Here is a 22685-nt window from a genome sequence, read left to right as displayed (position 1 = left end):
GGAGATGGCAGGCAGCTCACATGTGTAAGAAAACTAGCACAGATGCCGTTCGCTCAGCAAATGTATTTTTTTAATGCCCCACCCAGCCAGGCACTGTGCTAGACACCACAGGGCGGTGGTAAGTGCTGAGGGAGGGGCGTGCCTGGGTGGTGTAGGAGTGCAAACAGGACAACGTAATCCAAACTGAGGAGGCCAGGGGGAACTTATCAGAGGGACTGAAGTCTCAAAGCTGAGAACCAAAGATGAGTGAGAACTGAGCCACTCGAGCTGTTGTTCCTTTCCAGACTCTTCCTCCGCTTCTGGCTCCTGTGCTGGTGGTCACTCACCTTCTTCTCATCTCACTCTCCTGCAAATACTACACTCTGCACCGTCTGTGCCTCCTGCCCAGCTCCCTCTCCTGAGCCTGGACTCTTGGAAAATCTCCTTTGGGGTGCACCTCTAGGCATCACAGAGTCAATAAGTACAGAGGGTGCCAAAAAAAATGTGTACACATTTTAAGAAAGGAAAAAACTATATTAAAATTGTAATATTCAATATGTACTGATAACAAAAGATGAATACAAGTCACATTTGACTTCTGCAATTACAAGAGGTGCTCAAAGTAGTTACCATCAGCGTCCAGACACTTCTGATTATGGTGAACTCCAGCTTGAGCAACTTTGACCAAAGTGTCCACTTGTATTGCTGCACATGCTTCAATTTCTTCCCGAAGTACCGCCAGTGGTAGCCGGTTTTCTATGGTACACCACATCCTTTAAGGTCCCCCATAGGTAGAAGTCAAGGGGAGTTAAGTTGGGAGAATGTTCTCGAATTTCAAATACCACTTCAAAATGGTCTTGCGCTCCTCAAACAACTGTGCTTCCGCCATTTTCTTTGTCCTGCCTGTCGCGTGGTGACGCTAGCGTTCATTTGATTTGAGTGAGCGTCATACTACACATTGCTACTGAAATTCAATTCAACTTCAAAAAGTAATATGTAGATAGCATCTCTTAAAATGTGTATACATTTTTTGGCACCCCTGTTATATACTCCAATTCATCATTTTTTCTCCCAAACTGTCTTTTTTATTATATACCTGTTAATTTACATTCCACAGTCAGGGACCTGTAAATATTCTAGACTTTCTTTTGCTTTTATTCCCTTCATCTGATTATCCAACAAATTGTGACTTTTCAGCCTCCTGAATTACCCTGGAACCTTTGCTGTCTCACCCCACTGCTTTCGTTTCAGACTGTCATCACTTTTGCATGGATTATTAAAACAGACAGCATCCCAACTAGTTTCTCTCCGTTTTCTCTAACCCTCTTTCCATCTATCTTCCACTCAGCTGGCAGATAGGTTTTCCTTAAAAGGTCACATCGCTTTCTGTCTTTAAACTTTTGGGGTATTCTAACTTTTTTTTTATATATATAATATTTGTTTTCATTATTCACTGTGTCATACAAGGCCCTTCAGGGTCTGGTCCTTCCCAGTTCTTACAGCCTCATCCCCCACTATGTTCGCCTTTTTTCTCTCATCCTTTTATGTTACTATATTGTAACTTAGTGGAACTGCTGATGTTTTTCACTAAAGTGCCATGCTTTCTCTCTCTCTGTAAGGTGTGCCCACCTTGCCCTTTCACTCATGGGTAGGTTTTATGCTAAGCTTACTTCCTCTGGAAGGGATAACTATTTCTATACGGCAGTGAGGTGGTGTCAGGTGTTTTGTCTTGATGTCCCTTGTGCAGACCTCCGTCACAGTACACTGCTTAGCACATTATAGTTACTGTCTGTTTCCTTGTGCCTCTTTGTTATGTCATGAGTTTTTCCAAGACAAAGATTGTGTGTTCCTCAGAATGGACTGTAGGATCGCAAGAGTGAGCCAGAGAGATCTGTTACAGGCCTAGGGGTGAGGTACTCACGGTGGAGGTGAAATTTTGCTGTTGCTCAATTCAGAATTGAGACTGGCCACCATTGTCTACAAGTTCAATTAAATTGTGTCTGCTTTTCAAAGCCTTTTCCCTCTGTCCTGTGGATCATTCGTCTCCCACACAAAAACCCTGCCCATCCCTGCCTCTCTGCCCTTGCTCCTACTGTTCACTTCTATCTGCCTTCTCCCCTTTTCTATCGTCTACAACTTTGACTTGCCCCTTAAGGAGTAGCTGTCTATTGTGCGTGTATCTCCACCTTTCTTAAATTCTGCAGCTCTGTGTACAGGTGCCACATAACTCATTTAGGATAGTGTAGCGAAGGAGACGTGAGAACCTAACCCCTGAGAAGTAGCAGCCCCACTATCCAATGGAACCTTCACAACCACCAGAGCAAAATGCACATTTAGTCAGGTTGCCGATGCTCAGCCTCAGAACGGAATGGAGTAAACCCTGCAGGGCAACAAAACCCCTGTTAAAGTTCTCCCTCTCTCCTCTGCTAAGAGTCATCCTCAGGCACCATGGTATGAATGCCCAGTCATTGCAATACACTTTTCTTTTGTTCCCCCATTTAACTTAACTCAGTGATTCTCAAACATTAGTGGACATAGTTATTTTTTCTGGGATTGTACACACATAACTTGGCATGTTCTTTATGGATAACTTCAGGGGATTTTGCAGGCTAGTTTTGACTATAATATACTTTCGCCTTAGGGCTGACCTAAATACACTCAGTAGGCCGCAGCTCCACTGTGTTTGAAGATGAGCCTGCATCCGCTCCCTGTCTTTCCTTTACGGGGCTGCCGCCGTTGGTCTGTATTGTTTCAGAATACAGAGAAAATGATATTGGATATGTTTAATAAATAAGGAATACTGTGTTTCCCCAAAAATAAGCCCTAGCTGGAACATCAGCTCTAATGGATTTTTTGGATCAAAAATTAGTATAAGACCCAGTATATTATATTATATTAATTATATTGTACTATGTTGTATTATATTATATTGTATTATATTATATTATATTATACCCAGTCTTATAATAAAATGAGACCGAGTCTTACATTAATTTTTGCTCCAAAAGATTCATTAGAGCTGATGGTCCGGCTCGGTCTTATTTTCGGGGAAACACGATAGTAAAATCATTGACTGTGTTTGAAATAGTCAGTTATAATACAGACATACCCTTTATATTTTAGGCAATGGAAATTTTCTGTAATTTTTTTTTTTTTTTTTGAGAATCAAAGGGGAAAATCTTTACAAATAAAATACCATTTAATGAGAATAAAATCTATGAAATGACATTTTAATTCGTTTCATTTTCCCAAGGAGAATTCAGAGGACAGTACTTTCAATTATGTCTTTATTATCTACATAAAATGCCAATTCTGTATGTCTAAGGTATCACAGTTAAAAAAAAAAAAGGAAAGGAAGGAAGGAAAAGATTGTCTCCCTTATTAACTGTTAGGGAAAGTACTGCTTTTTCGGTTTTCCTCACTGTTGAAAAGAAAAGACTTTATATTAAGCTGATGTGTTTAAATTCATCCTAAGTCTTGCAGGGACACAGAAGTTATTAGTTATTCTGGTTGTCTATTCTGCAGAGCACTGTGGCCTTGCGATAATTGCAGATGGTCAACAGAAACATCCCTTTGCAGCTTCTATTTACTAAATGTAATTCCTGGGGAAACACTTGACCCCATGGCTTTCAGCTTTTTCCTTCAGCTCTGGGGCCTTTGTGGTAGAATTGTTTATCAGGGTCTTTAATGGCTGGTGGCCGCTTGGTGCATTGGAGGAGACTGCCTCACATTGCTCCGGATGCATCCCAGGTGCTCGTGGATAAACCTGGAGTCGCAGTGTGCAGGCACCATTTGCTCCAGCACCTGCATCTGAGGACGTCTGGAGAGAACTGAGTGCCCCCGAGGGTCAGCATGGCACTGGTTTCACCTCTTGTCCTGGCTCCTCAGCACAGAGTTTATTCCTGTTAGCTTGGAGCCAAACCACGGCATCTGTTCCCCTGAAGCTGCATGTAAGCATGGCCACCACGTTGCCACGTAAGGCATCCATGCATGAGGGGTAAATGGAACTTGTCACAGGCAACAGCAAGAAGTGGTTTGTCTTTGACACCTGAGCCTTCTGTTTCTCTGCCATTTTCATATCCTCACTAGTAACTTCTTTTCACCCCTTATCACGTAAGTACCTAGTTTCCTTGAACTCCTTTCGCTTAATGAAGCTCTGTAGCTACTTGCAACATTGGATAATTGGATAAAATGGATTTAATAGTTTTAGGGTGGCCACGGGGAAGGGTCATAAGAAGAGGTGTAGTTAAAAGTGAATGCCCCCTCACAGACAAGTTTAGTGGTTACCAGAGGGGAAGGGGAAAAGGGGTGTGGTAGAAAAGGGTAAAGGGGGTCAAAAATATGGTGATGGAAGGAGAACTGACTGGTGAACACACAATGTGATATATAGATGATGTATTACAGAATTGTACACTTGGAAACCTATGTAACTTTACTAACCACTGTCACACCAATAAATTTTAATTTAAAAAAATCAAAAAAGAAAACAAATGTCCCCAATAGTTCTTCTTCTTAAGATACACCTCAGTTCTTCTTAGGAGGATCAAGTATTTTTCCACAGCAGATTATAGCTGCCAGAATATAACACCTATTTTTGGAAGTTGTTGGGGGCCTATAGGACCTGTGAGACCCTGTTTCTACCTTATGGTCTACAAGTTCTAAGACCTAAAGACCAGCTTGCCTGAAAACGGGTTCGGCTCAGACTCTCCATGGGGTCTCTCTCAGTACCTCCTCCAACCCACTGCCCCACTGAGTCCTTTTCTTCTTGGCTGACTTACTGTTTGGACACGTGGTTCTTCTGTTCTCCTCTTTTTATCGCCAGACTTCTAGAAACAGTGGCCCACTCACCACTTCACCAGTGAGAGTTTGGCTTCCACCCTCACTACTCGTCTCTGCTTTTCTCTGTCCTTCCACTTCATTTTTCTCTCACTGATTCGCTCTTCTGATCCCACTTTCACTTCAGTTGACTCATCATTAACATGGTAACCTCAGCCTTAGCCCCCAAGGTCTTCCAGCTGAGGCTTCTGTCCCAATTCTACAAGCTTGTGAGAGAAAATTTGATGGCCCAAACTTGGACCAGATACTTCATCCACGGTGCAGTCCCCTGTGAACAGAAAGGGGTGTGGGGACAGGTGGAGTGGCAGAAGTTACCTAAAGCTGTTCCTTCCAGGGCCACTCTTGCTGAACATGAGCTTGCACTCAGCCAGCTGTGGATCTCAAGCCCAGCGTCTGTTTTGCAAGTTTCTAGCGCCAATCCATCTCTCCACCCCCAGTTCACACTGTGTCAAATTCTTTCTGTGATTTGCAGTCAAACCTTAAGGTAGAGATTCTTAAATTGAATACTCACTGAGTGATATTTTGTGTTAGACGTACACGGGTGTGTATCATCTCTTTGTCTTCCCTGTATTGAGCAGGGAAATTTGGAGTGTTTCCTGGTTCTCTCATAGTTGAAATTTTTCTGTTTTATGTTGTCTTTGTTTTCAGAATGGACAGAGGGATACAGACACTTTTAATCTGCCATCTTTATCTAACTTGAGGTCCTTCAGACTTAAATTTCTAATCCATTTTACACATGTGTTTTTTTAAGTAATAGCCTTTCTTTTGGTCTATCCTGATTAAAATTAGTCTTTCTTAAGAATGTCAAGGCTTAATGTTTCTTCTATATATTTTACAATTAAATGATTCCCTTGTCTAATTCAATTCATTAAGAATGTATTGATTACCTATAATGTTCCAAGCACTGTCAGTTCTGTTTTTATAATGCTCAAAAGGCTTATAATGTGGGGGGGGTGGGAATTAGCCAGATGCACAAAATGCTTAGCAGACTGGACAAGGGAGCCCATAAATATGTATTGAGTGAAATGAATGAAGTGGTACAAACAAGAAGTTCTCTGGGAGATCAGAAAAAGAAAATACAGACAAGGACAGACTGAACAGTGAAAGCTTCCTGAAGAAGTGGGGCCCGGGCTGGGCCTTCTTCCTTGTTACTTTGAAACACATCTGTATTTTGATTACGTCTCCTTTGATTATCCATTTTTCAGCATGGTGATGTTGACAGGGAAATAATACATGTCAGCATTAGTTTTTCCAACGTAATGGATCGGATGAGAGTGATCCGTAATTTGTAATCTGTGGGTGTGGGCTGTAAGCAGGAGAGATAGAACGATAAGAGTAGAGGGAAAGGTTATTTAGAGAGGATAAATTTAAACACTTGGAATGAAGGTCGGCCAATACCTGGTTTTTAAATGAATGACGAAGATTGAGTTTTCAAAATGAAATGAATGGATTGTTTAGTTGGCATTATTAACTTAAAGAACAGGGTTTAGCTTAAGTATTATAGGGATTTACAGGAGACATTTTTCAAATTTACTAAAGGTTTTACCAGTAAGCACTTAAGCAAATGTAAACGTTTTGCGGGCTGCAGGGGAGCTGTGAACATTATTCATCACCCAGTCACTCTGGCCTAGAAGACGTGTGCCCAGACCAGGCCACAGCTCTGCAGAGTTTCTGGGGATTGTTATGATTAGTCTCTTGGTGTGTATATATTGCAAATGTAATAAGCACATAAACATTTTATAAGTATAGAAATTTCTTTTTCTAGTGTTAACCAGTCATTTGAAGTGGCAGGAAGAACAAATTTGGTCTCAACTTAATAATAGTGGTGCCAACATAGAGAACTTTGTTCTTAAAATAAGATCATTCAACCTTATGAACTATTATCTGAAGTGTCAACAAAATGTTTTTGTACATATCATGCTTAGCCATCACAGTGGGTGAATGAGAAGAATGCTGAGATTTTCTGAAAGACAACATTCCTTTCTCTCCTTGTCATAAGAGAAAAGAAAGCATTTGTGATTATTTTGAAGCATTCTGAGTTGTGAACATTTGCTGATAGCGATCCTGGGGGTAGGGGATTCTTACGTTTCCATGCCCCCTTTTATAAGCATAAAATATGCAGATATTCTAATATAGTTAACTATGATATAGTAACCAAGTGGATCACTCATAACCACTTGAGAAAAAATCATCGGAGCAAACACCTTTACCAGTGACCCGGAGTCATTTAGTCTAATGTCCTATCGCTTTACTTCCTTCTCTTTGCAAATAAGATGATGTGAAAAGATTTGACGTGATCAAATGCTGTTCCCATTGACTGAGGTAATGTGAGCGGTAGTATGTCTTACGATGGTGTTCTCTTTTGCGTGGTTTGTAAAGGTTTATTTCACCCACCGTTTTGGGCACCAATCTTGGATACAGGGCACATGAAGATGACTGGTATAGAGATGAAGCACTAAAAGGAGTAGGGTGTGGCGGGATGGGCAGCCAAGGCCAGCAGCAGATCCTGTGCTCTGAGGATTAAGGAATGCTGTGTGAGCTGGAAGGCCTATAGGCCACCTTGGGGGTGCGACAGGAAGGAGAGAAGGGGGAGGGAAAATGCTCCTAGAGGACTGGTTTTAATGTCTAGGCTGAATATCAGAGGATGACTAAGAAATGGTCCCATAAAATATTGAGAGCAGTATCGGAAGGCAAGGTGCAGGGGTAAGGGTGTGTGTGTTAGTTGTAGGGCAAAGTTGCTCCGCGCACGTCACAGAAGAGCTCTTTCACCTAAGCCAGATTGCGGAACAGCATCCAAAAGGCCAAATCCCGAAGAAGCATTTTTTGTTTGGCTTGCTGTGCTTTCCTACAGTTGCCAATGTTTAAAAATAGAAATTTTTAACATAAAATCCCAGCTTTCTGGGCTTGTTTGGCACCTTCCCTCGTGGTATCTGCCAGCCAAACCTGAAGAGCTGTTCCCACAGACCTCACCACTCGTCTTTTGTAAATAGGCCCACTTTCCTTCTTTGTGTTGCCAGCATGGTCCCTATGGATGTCTGTGTTTGCAGACGCTGCCCTGACCAGAGGCTCCAGTCCTGAGCGGGCGGTGCAGAAGCCGGACTCAGCTGCAATGTATGTAGGTGAACACAGCTGCTTTCTTTAAAATAGAATCTTATAAATTAAAAAGGGTCAGAGCATTAAACCATCTGGTTCAACCAGGAAAAAGGAAAAGTGTGTGTCTCCCATGTGGTAGATGTCACGGGAGCTGGGGGGCAATGGAGAAATTCAGTAGGTGGTCCTTGGGCACAAGCAGTGTGAGCAATACACAGCGATTGGGCCCCTGCTCTAGAAACGTGGTTTTCGTGGATGGGATCAAACAGTAGGAATCTCCCCTCTGAAAATTCCACAGTCTTCGTACAGATAGTTTATCCTTACTATAAACTGCATTGATATAGCATAATTCAAGAGGTCAACAATGGGGTAAGTTTCATCTTAACTTCCCCGCCTCCTCCCATGCCTCCACCCCCCCACCCCCCACCCCCCCCCCCCCCCCCCCCCCCCCCCCGCTTATCTTTTTTACCTCCCTCCTAGATGAATAAAATTCTTTCAGTCGATTGTTAAAAACTCATTTAGCTCAGACCTGCTTTGTGCTTTTCCTTGAAAAAACAGTGTTTCTAATATAATACTACAGTCCTTATTTTCTGAATATAATCATGCCAAAAAAGTTTGTTTATTCTTGAATTTCTCTTAAATATGTTTTAACAATTTATAAGGAGGTTACCATCTTTTTTTTTTATGCAATTGATGGCTTTTCGAACATTGTTAATTAATTTTCTTTTAAAATATGTTTTGTGTCCACATTTCTTCACATATTCCTTAAATTGTGAGTTTAATCAGTCCTCTGCTACCTTGCAGTATCTGTAACTTGAGACTTCTTCAGAAATAGAAAACTCCTAAATGAGATTCTGGGGAGACATTTTCAGAACAGTTATCTGTAGAGACTTTCCCCAAAATGCACGCCACGCTCAAATGTCGGATTTATGCAGGAAATTAAAGTTAAATTGCCTTGTTTTGATTAAGGTTTGGGGTTTTCTTTTGTTTTTGAAGAAAGAAAATTTTATTTCATAATTTAAAAATCATCTATTCTGGAAGAATGACCAAGAAGTATGAGATTAATTTTTGTGTAAACCAATTACCTTCAGAGCTGCTTAAAATATAAAGCTTTCTTGATTTAATATAACATTACATAGACCTCTCTGACACATTACTTAAACAGAAAGGCCACATTTCTCCAGTAAGTTATTTTAAGAGTCAGGTAATTTAAATTACATTTATTACATGCAATAAATAGGCATCAAATTAAAGCTTGTATATTTCTTTCTAATTTTTATAGAAAATTCCACTTTGATAGAGCCACTAAGGATTAGTGTTTAGTAAACAAAGAAATATTATGTTTTAAAGGAGGAATACATAATTCATAGAAACGTGTTGACAAACATCCCCTCACTCCTAGTCTATTAGTTTCTTTTCTACAGTAGCCTTGGGCAGGAAATTTCGGCAGAAGTGGAAGGATCCCATGCATTGATGCTCAGTAGAAAGATATCTCAATTTAAAATGTAATTCAGTTTTGAATATGAGTTTGGAAATAAATTACCATTCAACCCTCAGCATGAACCATGAACCTATTTATATGAGTGAGTGAGTAAATGAATATGAAAGAATTTTTTCAGTTCAAGAAAATCACTGGATTTTTTTTTCTGTCACCATCGTCTCCCCTATCAAATAGTGCTGTTTTTCTTATTCATACATTTATTCTGTTTTATTGAAAATTAGAATTTTTTTTCAATATTATCATATCCCATTCACCTGTTTTTCTGATCTTTCCTATATAAATTTACTCCAGGGAGAACCACTCAGAGATACATTAGTTTTTCTGTTCTTAATAAAGACCGTTACAACAACTGTTGTAGATATGCAAGTGCACCAATATTTTTTTTTAATGTTTTGCATGTGATAAATCTAGTTTTTCCTGGTGATGGTTGGTTTTGTTTTGTTTTGTTGTAATTTGATAAAATTAAATTCTTAAAGTTATAATTGAAAATAAAAAGTGTTGCCATTTTTAATTCACAGCCATATATTTATAATTTATAATTAAGAAATGACATTCTTCAGTATGTTTGCATATATTCTCATATTCTAATACATATCCATAAGTCTTTTTAAGTTTAAAAAAATAAATCAGTGGAAACAATTTATTTCAAGTTTATCAGCCCCTACTTACTTCCAACTCTATTTAAATAGGTCCACCCTATTTAAATACATAATTCTGTGTTATTTCACGTGTTCTTTTTCTTGTAGCTGATTTTACAATTGAGAATTCATAGTACTTGTGTTTATTTGTTTAATGTCTGTCTTCCTTTCTAGACTAAACTTTGCTGTCTATTTTGTTCATGGCTGTATACCCACATTTAGCATAGTGGCTGACTGAAAGCACTGAAAAATTTGAATGAATGAATGAACAAATGAACGAGTGAAGACAATGTGCTTATTTAGTGAGCATTCCGCTAAGTGCTTTATTTACATTATTGTATTTGATTTTTAACTCTGCAATAAGTAGTTACCATTTTACAAATGAAGAAACTAAGGCCAACATGTTAAAGAATTTGCTCAAGATCACACAGCTCACAGGATAGAACCCCCGCCTTCCGTATGGTCTTGTTACTGAGCCTTTTTGCATAAGCCAGTTTGGCTTGGGTTTCAGTCTTGCCAAATAGAAGAGCCCTAATACACCCATTACATTATAGTTGAGGAAACTAAGAACCAGAGAGGTTCAATAATTTGCCCACTTTTATAGAGCTAGTTAACATCAGAGTCAGAACTGGAGCTCAGACACCTGCATCCTGTTCAACATACTTAGTTATGCTACTATATGGAAACCAGAATATAATAATACTAACAAAGAATATTAAGGTTTTTTAAAATACGTTTTTGTTAGGCAATATTCTAAGAGACACAATAGTAAAGATAGTGCAATGAACCCAATATACCCATCACCCAGAATCAACAGTTATCAAGACTTGCCACACTTGCTTCATTTCACCCTTTTAATGGCGAAAACGTTCTTAGTTGTATGACTAGACTAAATCAGGGTAGATGGAGCAGAGAGGTAGAGGGATAAACCTGTAGTTCCTCAGTTAGTTGATTAACAGAACTAGTCTGCTGCCCTGTGTTCTTTCTGCTTGGAATATGTCAAGAAATATATATCAAAAGACGACTGAAAGTGGGTGGCCTACCCAGGCCAGCCATAGTTAGCACTGGAGGTAGAGTGAAGATGGAGGTCTTCCACAGGCTCGGCCATGTTGGCTTGGCCAGACATGTGCCTGGTGGAACTAGCATCACATTTATAATGGTGGAGCTGTAGGTCTCAGACTTCAGCAAACTGTCAAATCACCTGGATTCCTAGCACGTTCCTAGGTGATGCTGACACTCTGAGTCCAGGGGCCACTACGGGTTCTGCCAGGAAGTTCCAGCTCGGCCCTCTCCCCTCAGCCCAAGGAAACACAAGGTAGCCTGCTTAGCCTTCCTTCTTCTTGTCTTGCCTCTAGAAATTAGACCTTAGAGTAGCACTTACAATCGAAATGACCTGCTAAGGAATTTACATGATAAAAGGAGCCAAAAGGCCATTGGGGGGAAAAAATTTTTTAACAAAGTTTTAAACAAAGAATAAGTGATAAAAGAAGAAATAACTGTGGGTGAATGGATGGGGTGTGTGGGTATGTGTATGTGTCTGTCTCTCTTCCTCTCTCTCATTCTCTCTAGGTTTGGGATACTTTCCATAACCCATCTAGGAATGGGGAAGAGCAGATGGGTTTTTTTTGTTTGTTTGTTTTTCCAAGTCAAGTTGTTGTCCTTTCAGTCTTGATTGTGGAGGGTGCAGCCCAGCTCCAGGTCCAGCCGCGTCACCAGCCGCAGGGGGCACAGCCCACCATCCCTTGCGGGAGTCGAACCACAACCTTGTGGTTGAGAGCCCGCGCTCCAACCAACTGAGCCATTCGGGAGCTCAGTGGCAGCTCAGCTCAAGATGCCATGTTCAATCTTAGTTACAGGGGGCGGAGCCCACCATCCCTTGGTGGGAGTAGAGGAATTGAACTGGCAACCTTGTGGTTGAGAGCCCACCGGCCCACATGGGAATCGAACTGGCAGCCTTCGGAGTTAGGAGCACGGAGCTCTAACCGCCTGAGCCACCAGGCCGGCCAGATGGGTTTTTTTGATCAAGGGCTGAGCAGTACGATAAGGAGGAAGAATATATTGAGTAATTGACCTAAAATAATAGAGATCAGTCATTCACAAAATTGCCCTTCAGGTCTTTCAGATTTAGCTCAGACTTATGAGTACTAAGGCCAAAAAATCATAGTTGTGTTTAACTGATAAGAGAAATGAACATGCTTTTCTAGTCTTTTTCTGTATCAGAAATAGATCTCTTTATTGAAACAGCTAAACTTAAACAACTTTAATATCACCATGATGTTTAAAGATTTCATGGTAAATCAAACTTTAAAAAATAACCCACTTGATATATTTTCTCTTTATGCCAGAACCATTATTCTTGCTCGTCCTCTTCCTACTCACAGTTTCAAAAAGAATCCTTTGTTTCTCTTACTGATGTATTTTCATTGTATACAAAGATTCTAACCAAAATCCTGTAGTTACCGTTTGTTTTTCTAACTCTTTTATTCTGCCTTATTTCAAACAAGACTTCAGATAACTTGCAAAGCTATGTAAAATGTGACAAAATTGTCCAAAAAAAAACACCTCAAAAAAATAAGACTTGGGAGAGACAAAATAGAGCCAAAAATAATAGAGCTAAAGATACAAACCATGCTCACCCTCACGTCAGTCTACCAAAGAGCCACTCATTGATAGGGGAGGGCTGCTCTCTGCTGATCTGATTCGCTCCACCAATATATTTGGGGATATCTGGAAGGTAAATTAAAGAATTAGCTAGGTTGAAAGCCGTTTTCTTTCAACTAGCATTTGATAAAAATTGTGTTGTGATGTGTTCGTGGCTCTTTTTTCCTTGAAAATGCCTATTGTGAACTTCCACTGTGAGGTGAACGGATGCTTGTCTATCTTTGCTGGCCATCAGGGCAGGCAGAGGGATCCTTCTGAAAAGCAGATCTGATCATGTTCTTCCCCTGTTTAAAACACAGAGAAAACTTCGTTGACTCTTCATTTGCCCAAAGACAATGTTCAGGGGTGTGGATGTGGCCTTCCTAAGCTGTCTGCCCTCTGACCCGCACCCCTCCTGCTGCACTCCAGGTGTGTGGAGCGTGCCATGCTTCTCACCTTCGGCCTTCTCGCGTGCTGCTCCCACTGCCGGAAACACCTTCTCTGCCCTCTTGTCCATCTCCCACCCTTCTATTGGGTCTCAGTTTGAGCATCACTTCTTCCTAGAAACCTTTCTCCTGTGCTCCCACCCTACTCACAAACTCCCAGGCAGTGCTCCCAGATGGCCCTGTTTGCTCAGCTGCTCCACACAGGATTGTTCTGCCTATTGAACTGTCTCCCACTCAGTGTAAGTGCTCCCAAGGTCCCACTCAACATCTTATAGTCCAGGTCTGCCCCTTTTTTTTTTTTTTAAGTGTGGTGCTTCCCATTCGTTTTCATTTCAGGGAATGCAGTAGAAATTAGGCTATTTATACAATGCGGTAAACCTAAGGAGCTTAAAAGGAGTCAGCTCCCAGCCTACAGATTCCAGCCTTCAGTGGACCAGGAAGTCGTGTTACACCAGTGTGTCCAACGTACTAGTGGGGAAACTCTGGATTAAATAAATGAGCCAACAAGCAAACCTGAGTACAGGTCCCGTTTCCAAGTTATTTTACTTACGAGTATATTGAATCTCAGCTTCTCATCTGTAAAATGAGGATAATACAATCTGAGTAAACATGTTTTACTTTGTTAATTTTTTATTTGTTTTTAATGACATACCCAGATGTTGATACAGGTTCTGAAAATCCGCTTTCTCAGATACCGCTGGTGGGAGTATAAACTAGTATAAGCTCTCTGAAGTAGAGACAGATGGTACAAGTCAAAACTCCTAAAATGTGTGAGACATCTTACTTAACAATCTCAGATCTAGGAATTTATCCTCAGAATTTATCCTGATCAGTGCTGTGAACAACAGTCTGTCTGTAAGGTATTCACCCCAACATTATTTCTAATTAAAGAAATGGAAAAATATTAAGTGTCCAAACAGTATATTGATGGAATGACTTGTAGTATATCCTTAGAATAGGCCACTGTGTAGCTATTAGTGATGATGATCTAACAGAATTCTTAGTGATGTGGGGAAATTCTTAAGATATATAGAAATAAAGTAAGTAACAAAATCACAATTCAGTATGTTCTCAGTTATGTTTTTAAATAGATATATTAATTAGAAGAAGGCTACAAAGATATAAACCAATGTTTCCCTGAATAACTAATTTAGAATTTCTTCTTTGTGATTTTTGGTAGTTTCAAATTTTTTGAAGTATATATTATTTTTATAATATACCAGAGGTGCCAAAAAATGTATACAAGTGGACACTTTGGTCAACGTTGCTCAAGCAGTAGTTTGCCGTAATCAGAAATGTCGGGATGCTGACGGTAACCACGCTGAGCACCTCTTGTAATTCCAGTGTGACTTATATTCATCTTTTGTTATCGGTATATATCGAGTATTACAATACAGTTTTCCTTTCTTAAAATGTGTATACATTTTTTTGGCACCCTCTGTATGTTTTAGAAAAAACAAAGCATCACAGGAAAATATACTTCACAGGGTTTACAGTTGGCATACCTTTGCCCCTTACATGAGAAAGCCCAGAAGTTCACCGATTCAGGGCTCCTTGCACCAGGAGGGAAATGGGTTCTTTGAGGTATCTGAGCTCTGAGAATGATCATGGCTACCTGGGTAAATATCCTCATTTTCATTTACGTGCCTTGTCAACCTACACAAGTTTCATCTGTGCCCCTGAGCACACTGATTTAAACACCAAAATTAAGCCTTATGATTTTCTGTGATGCCAAGAAGGGTCAGAAACTAAACTTCTATATAAAATTGCCTATCTCAATAAATTAAATTCATGTGTGCTTTTCTAAAAGGGCTTTTCATAACACTAATACTTTTGAATCCAACTGGCTTCCACAGACCTTGGAGAAGGAATGAACAACCTTCTTTTTTTGTTCACACAAGGTCCAATTCAGGAAAAATAAAAATGTTTATGAGCTACATTTTTCTCCCACCCAAAATAAAACTAGCTTTTTAGAATCCCATAAGGGAAAAAAAAAATCTGTTCTTATAAGCTATAAACTACATTATTGAAAGAAGCAGAAGAACATGAACAACAGTTATATTTGCACTGCTTTTTAGCCATCTAAATTCTCCTTTCTGGGCTTATGTGAGACAAAACAACACAGAGGCAGCTTCCTAATCTTTCCTCTGAAAAATTACATTGTATGCTATATTGATTGAGAAGTCAGGTGAGAAATCTGTTTCAGTAGGTGGTGAGAGATACAAGTTGGGGAGCAAATAGGAAATGAAGGGATCTAGGAAGTAAAGCTGTGTACGAGTATAGTCTACTCCATCGGGATGTTTGAGTTTGAAGAGAAATAGTAAGAACCTTGGGAAATACGAACAAAGTAATTGATCTGAGGATGCAAGAAGTCAAGAGACGTGGAGATAGAAGATAAAGACAGATTCATGAGGAGATTAAGTAAAAGCCAAAGTGGAGAGTTTACCTTTAAAATGGAGAAGATATCCTCTTCCTCCCAAATAGGAGACCGGTAAGGAAGTACAGATGAGGGCATTTGTCGCTGTTATGTAAGAGGGAAGGATGTCTGTTGAGGGTGTGAGGGGCCAGAGTAAATCTGGAGCCTTGAGAAGGCTGGAGAGGAGTTACAACAATCACTGAGGAAGGGACTCCAGCCAAGCACCAGCACTGTTCAGCCATCCTCGTGACACGGGCCAGTTAGTGTGATTATACAGCTTGCTCCAGCAGGAGAGGAGACGGGAAGTCATTGAGCAGATTCAAAAATGGGAATCGTCAGGGTGGCGATGATGGAAGGACAAGGCAGAATAAAGATGGAGCGTGCCAGAGTAAGGGCTGTGAACGTAATTGACCACAAGATTTAGAAGAGGGAGCCAGGACTGAGGGGTGCAAATTCACCCTCGGGACTGAACGTGCAGTGAGAAGTCTCTTGGGCGTAGTTCATGGTTCTTCTCTCATAAGCATCTTGTGACAACATACCCCTTGGATGTTCTCTTTTTCTGTCAAAACTCCACTTCTGTTGGGTTCTATCGCCAGGGCAGAGTGACCACAGGCCTGGGAGAAAGGTCAGTTCTGGTCACCATGTCAGAGTGGGAGCTGGGAACTTTCATGTTCTATTTCCCAGACTTCACTTGGTATTTTCAGCCGGTGGGCTCTCTTGTTTCTCTAAACCCCATTCCCAGCTGAGTTCTACCTTGTCATAATTCTACAAGTTAGTCTTTTTCCTAAATGGGGCACTTTTGTAAACACACGGCTTCTCTCCTGCCTTGGGAACACTGTAGCCCTGTGCATGGAAGGATATTACCTCAGGTGTGGGGGGGTAAAGGTTGTCTTCTTTGGGGAACTGGCCACTGCAAAATCAGAGCACCCCAGAAGCTGCACACCAGTGATTCTGGCTTCCCAACTGAGCACGTGTGGACTCTAGAATGGGATCACCGAACGCTGTGGAAACCACATCCTCAGAGGCATAGTTATGGCTCCTACAGGAGAAGCAGGGTTCAGTAACTTCCTTCAGTCTCTTAAGAAAGAATAAACAAAAGTGCATAGAATCAGGAACTAGTAGGTCTAAGCTACACTTTCTAAAGGTCTTCCACAGGATTCTATACGAAGTCGACTGTTCAAAAGTGGGCTCTGCGGAGAATCAGGCTCGTAATCGTCATTACCATTGTAGAGTTTTATTTGACAGTTTTCCTTTGCGTTTATGACACTGTGCCACCTCCTCTTGTAAGGCCCATGTCCATAAACAGCTGTGGCGCTGAAACTGAAGGGAAGGGCACTAGTGTGGCCGCCCAGCGCCTGCCGGCTTGCCATCTCATGGAGCTGGTTCTGTTTTGAGCTGTGATTCATTACCAGTAGGTACTGTGAGGCACACTGCTGTTATCTGGTACTGCTAATTAGGTGATGCTTTTAAATAAAGTATAAATAAATGGGCACAACCACTTCTAGCAGTAAGATACTACGTTTTTGCCCGAATCTTACAATATCATGTTCCAAGTGGTTTATCTGTAACTGTCACTTTGCATTGACTATAAAACAGAATCCTGTGCAAAGCAGGCAGCGTCTCAGTCAGCCTGTGAGAAGAGGTAGTCAGGCAACCATCTCTTCTGTACAGGTGAGCAAAGTGAGGCCCAGACAGCCCACAGCCAGGAGGGATAGAACTAATACTCAAACCCAGAGCACTCTACCCTCAGCTATCTTTTTAACTCTTTTGCTTCTGGCCAGCAAAATCAAGATCCGCCAGAGCTCCTGCAAACACAATCCCTCCTTATTTTAAGTTTCGGTAAAGAGAATGCCCCCTAACTGGGAAGAAGCCAAACCAGCATTGCCTCCAGGTCGCATCGTCGTCAAGGCGGATGACTTCCTCTTCATCAGCTCTGATTCCAGGTAGCGTGGTTAACTGGCGCTGAAAGTGACTGCTCTGTGTCCTCTGCTCTTTTCCAGCCCATTGCTAGCTGTGTCCTTTGCCACTTGCTGTGCTGTTCCAGGAGTTGCCCTTCTGACCTGGGGGGTGAATCCACTCACAGGAGCCCTGGGAGTCTTGAACATCTTCCTGTACACCTGCTGTTATACCCCGTTGAAGAGGATCAGCATTGCCAACACATGGGTCGGGGCTGTTGTTGGCGCCATCCCTCCCGTCATGGGCTGGACAGCAGCCACTGGCAGCCTGGATGCTGGTGAGTGTCTCGCGTGTGTGTCTCAGTGTCTCTCCACAGACACATGGCATAGGTGCCGAATGCAGGCGCTCTGAGCCTCTTCTACGCAAGCATTAGTGCATGCTAGTCAAAGAGGCATGTCCTTCTCTGAACTGCAGGACTGGGTATTAGATTCCATTTTGTATTGATTCGTTTGGCAAATGTGCTGACGAGGCAGTTTGAAATAGCGTGAATGCAGAGCTGAAGGGCGACTCTGACATTCCGGCTTTTCTCTTCGACTTGGGAAAGTCTGAGAGAAAACAAAGGAGGCAGTGCTGCCTCAGCCTGTGACAAGAGGCACAATTAAAAGGAAGTACCCAGAAACCACGAATCAGGCTCGGACTGGTGATTCGTTTGGGCTGTCCCCCATCACGGAGAAGGTGTCTGCCCCTGTCACAGTGGATATTGCCGCATCGGCAGCCCTACTGCGTTAGCTCTTTACTCCCACAGATCCGGGTTATTTCCCCTCTTAGGAAAGAACAGCCTATTTTCATTAGTTTCTAATTTATTTTTATATGATTTGCTTAAATTGTTCATGCTGTCTACAATAAACCCATTGAGACTTTTCTACTTTTTTTTTTTTTTTTGGTGGTGTGTCACAACTAAATTTGTGGGGTGAAAATAGTCCATTTTTACCATCTGTAAGGGAAGTTTCACAGTCTAATTAGTCAAGTAATTAGTGTTTTTGACCAACACTTAGGAAGGAAGTGGTGAGGTTTCCTGCAATATATGTAAGTACATATTTTTCACATGAGAGATCAAAAGGCAGTTGACCATAAACCATTGCCCCGTAAGCCACATTTCTGAAACTTTTCATAAAAGCTCTTAGACTCTGATTTGGCAAGCTTACAAAGATGATTACACCTTTACCATGATTGTCTCTGAGAATGGTTTTAATATCCTGTAAATGTTGGCATTCCATGAATCTACAAACATAATATTCTGAAATGGACATGCTCATTTGCTCTGTGATAAACGTGCAGCCGGAGTCTCTTCCATGTGGGAGGCTCTTTCACAGCAGAGCCAAGCGGTGAAGCGCAGGGGCCTGGGCTGGGAGCACCTCCATAGCTGGACGCCTTTGGATCGCACGTGACCTCTGTGCCACTGTCTCCTTTCCGTCCCCACCTGGTGCCAATACTGGTCCCTTCTCGTGGGGTTGTTGTGGGGATTAAATGAGTTATTATTAAGTAGTCCTAACTCTTACATTGGGTAGATAATACAGATCAAGAAAGTCATGAGATTTTATTGGTCTGCAAATTCAAAGCAATAAGTGTTACCTGGCTGTTGATTTGAAAGCTGTGAGGTGCCTCCAGGCGTGGTGAGAAAGAGTATTGGGGTCCATTAGTGATACCCGTCTTGGGTGAGGGAGGGAAGGGTAGACAGCATGGGTTCGGCATCCCTGGACTAGATGACGTCTGAGTTTACACTCATACACACACGCGCACACACACACACACACACACACACACACACACATGCGTGCGCGGTTTACAGTTTAAATGTAAAGAGTACAACTGCATACCACCAAACCCCTGGTCAGATTCTTCCTCCTCAGTTCTGCCTCGAGACCCAACCTTGACTTGGTCCAAACTCCCTCTCTCCCCTAACCCAACTCTCCAAACCTCTCTGGTGATTGCCCAGCCATGCGAGGTGCAGACCCTGAAAGTGAATACTTCCCCAGCTCTACAACCTCTGGTGTCCTCCCGTGCACGGTGATCGAGTACTACATCACACTTGCATGCCCTGCTCCAGGCCCCCTGCCTGTCTAATGGAGACAGCCCCCCACGCAGCCAGCAGTGCCAGAACCCTATTCAACGTCCCCAAACCTGGCATAAAAGAACAAGGCACCCAGAACTACTTTTCTGTCTGGGGAATCCCAGACAGGGCCAGGGTTACTCTCAGGTATTATAGCTGCAGGGACAGGTGTCACTGGAGATAGGTGAGGGCAGTCAAATCCAGGGCTGTGGAGAACTTGGTTACTTGTGTTGTGCAGGGTCCTAGGACCCAGATTCTTGCCAAGGGCCCAGTGCCCTGGTCATACTCCCAGGCAGTGTCCTTGTAAAGAGTTTGAGCCTCAGCATGTGTTGGCGAGAGTTGCGTCCTTAGAGGCCAGAGAGAGAAAGAGCTTTGCAAAAGTCCTCCCACGTAGGGCCACATTCAGGCAGGAGCCTGTTCAAGGATAGTCTGGATTTGGCTAAACTGCTCACAGACATATTTGAAATAAATTTTTAAAAAATTGTTTGGGGATAGTCTTTGTGTAACCCAAATTTAATCATTTCTATACTAACTCACTAATGAAGGGACAGCTGCAAGCCAGGCTAGCCCTTGTTTCAGGTAGCATGATGAAAATGCATATTTATCTTGACAAATGAGACCCGGCATCTGTCTGAGCTGACCCCAGTATAAAGCAGAGCATTCTGAAAGATTTGTGTAACCACAAAGAGAAGTTCCGTTAGCAGTTTTTGCGATTGACTTCTATCATATCCTTTTTCTATAAATTTTAAAGATGCATTGCAGGACACACAGTAATGACACAGTTTAGTGCTCCCATTTCTAATTTACCACAGATCAAATCAGATACCTAAAGCCTCATTAAGTTTATATATAAAGGATAATGCTATTTTACATGATGCTTCAAACTGCTTCAAAAAAGTTTCAAAGCATTAATGTGATAGAGCAAACTGGAGATAAGAAGTACATCTTTGAATGAATGATTGAATAAGTACCTTCCATTTCACAGATGACAAAACTAGGTTAATCCAGGGTCCGTTGCCAAATGTTTACTGAGCATCAGCTATGTAAAGATATTATACAGGAGGAAACAATAGGAAGAAACAAGGCAGACTCTGAGGGTACATTTAAAGATTTTTATTACTGGGATTTTAGGAACTAGGTTAAATATGATTTTATGTAGTTTTGCCATCTTCTAGAACTGCACTGTCTAATAAGGCAGCCACTAACCACATGTGGCTATTTAAATTTAAACTAAACAAACTTAAAAATTCAGTTTCAGTTCCTTTAGCGGCATTTCAAATGCTCACAGCCGCACGTGGCTCATAGTGCCATGCTAGCAGTGCAGATGTAAAATATTTTCATCCTCATGAAAAGTTCATTTAGACAAGACTGCCTAGAAATAGAAAGACAACTACTATCCTTACGAATAACGTTCCGTGCTCCTCATGTGAGTCTGTACTTGAAGTAACAGGGCATTGTATTAGACTATACAATGGTTCTCAGACCATAGTGCACACTAGAATCCCCTGGAGGGCTTGTCACACAGATTCCTGGGCCCTGCCTCAGAATCTCATTCAGTAGGCCTGGGGTGCGACCTGAGAATCTGCATTTCTAACAAGTTCTCATTTGATGCTGATGCCCGTGGCCCAGGGACCACACTTTGAGGACCACCAGCCTGAAAAGGAAGAACCAGAGAGCTCTAGCTGTTAGGACACCGTGGAAGTACATAGGCATCTGGGCAAAGGGCATGGGCAGATGGTATTTGAGATGCACCAATGGTGTCATTTATCTTAGCCACAGAGGTTATATCGCTTGTCTGGGTTCTCATCTGAGGGGACTTGTTTGCTTGCAAGAGCCCTTCTAAGAAGAAACGGCCTTTCTTCTGTGGCATGTCCAAACCATTTTATCTTTGAACCTCCAAAGACTGTGAACAGTTTGGAGAAGACTATGAGTAAAAACGTCTTTGGAATACTGTTGAACTATCCTGATAGTAAAGAAGAGAAGGAGATGGAACGTGAGGAGGGTGTAAGAGAGGCTGGGAGATCACCCACTCAGCTGAACAGCCTGGGTTGGGAACTGCTGGGGCTCACCACCTCATACACTTGTCCCCCTGATTGCTTCACTCTGCAGGTGCCAGTTGAGGACCTACTCTGTGCTGGGCACTAAGAGATACAAAAATCACTAAAACCCAGGCCCTGTCCTAATGGAAACCATACCTCAGCATCTTCAGGGACAGACAGGCAGGAAGGTAATCAGACAACTGACTGAGCTAAGAATAAGGGATCTTAACAGAAAAGGGATCTTCAGAGGGTGGAGAACTCTCTTAACCTCCCCAAATTGGTCCAAGAAGACTGGAGCAGAATGGCTGCGGAATGAAGTCATGACCAGCTTATTGAGGGAAAGTGCTTTCCAAGAGGAGGGAGGAGCACGTTTAGAGAGGTTTGTGCACATGAAAAGCAGAGCAGTGGTGTGGGGCAGCGACGTGGTCTGAGATGGGCTGCCTTGCTGAAAGTTATACTTTACTGACAGGTGATAAAGACCCATGGGAGGCTTACGCAGCAACCCAGCGGGCTTCCAGCTTCAGATTATTTAACACTGTGCAGCAGGTTGGGTCTTCCATGGTACTGGAAACCAGTAAGTTGCTGAAGCCCTCCTGTATTGCCCTCCCAAGCCTGTGTGTCTTCCCTCACCTCCTACCCTCAGGCCCCTGCCCACTCCTTCCCCTCTCCAGGAGGGCCGTGCATAACTTAGGCCTGCCCCCACCCTCCTCACCTCCTTAGTCAAAATTTATCCTTTGAGTGTTTAGTGAAGCATCAATCTGATCGTCCTTTGAATGAGCACCTTGTGAATATCAGTGAATCTGCAGGTGGGAATGGATGAAGGATAACTGTTTGAAGGGAGGCAATCCCACTTGAACATATTCCATTCCTTTGCCCCACCTAACATGGCTACTCAGCCAGGATATCAAATACTCAGCACCGTCATTCTTGTCACTTGGTTACCCTGACCATGGATACCTGTGCGACAGCCCTTTCCGGGCACTCAGTAGATGGGGGGCAAGGCTGGAGAGGAAGCAGCTCAGGGCTGATGTGAAATGGGAATCCTACAGCCTGTCCTGGTGAAGGTCCCGTCTTGAAGGAGCTAACTGTCTAGT

The 22685-nt window shown here is 42.2% G+C and overlaps 1 protein-coding gene across 13 annotated transcripts in view; it reads left to right on the top strand.

Annotated features, from left to right (window-relative positions):
- COX10 (cytochrome c oxidase assembly factor heme A:farnesyltransferase COX10) overlaps window positions 1–22685 on the top strand; it is a 167712-nt gene that overhangs the window by 94995 nt on the left and 50032 nt on the right. For all 13 annotated transcript variants that reach the window (XR_013991886.1, XR_013991887.1, XR_013991888.1 and 10 more), the window contains one exon: window positions 17547–17779. Coding sequence is in view for 6 of the 13 variants with exons in the window: in XM_081028059.1 (XP_080884185.1) it covers window positions 17547–17779 (233 nt within the window). In the remaining 7 variants the exon portion in view is untranslated. The remainder of the gene's footprint in view (window positions 1–17546; window positions 17780–22685) is intronic.

The sequence above is a fragment of the Rhinolophus hipposideros genome (assembly GCF_964194185.1).
Source record: "Rhinolophus hipposideros genome assembly, chromosome: 20".
Lineage (NCBI taxonomy): Eukaryota > Metazoa > Chordata > Mammalia > Chiroptera > Rhinolophidae > Rhinolophus > Rhinolophus hipposideros.
The sequence above is the reverse complement of the archived record's forward strand: the minus strand, read 5'-3'. Positions and strand labels throughout refer to the sequence as shown.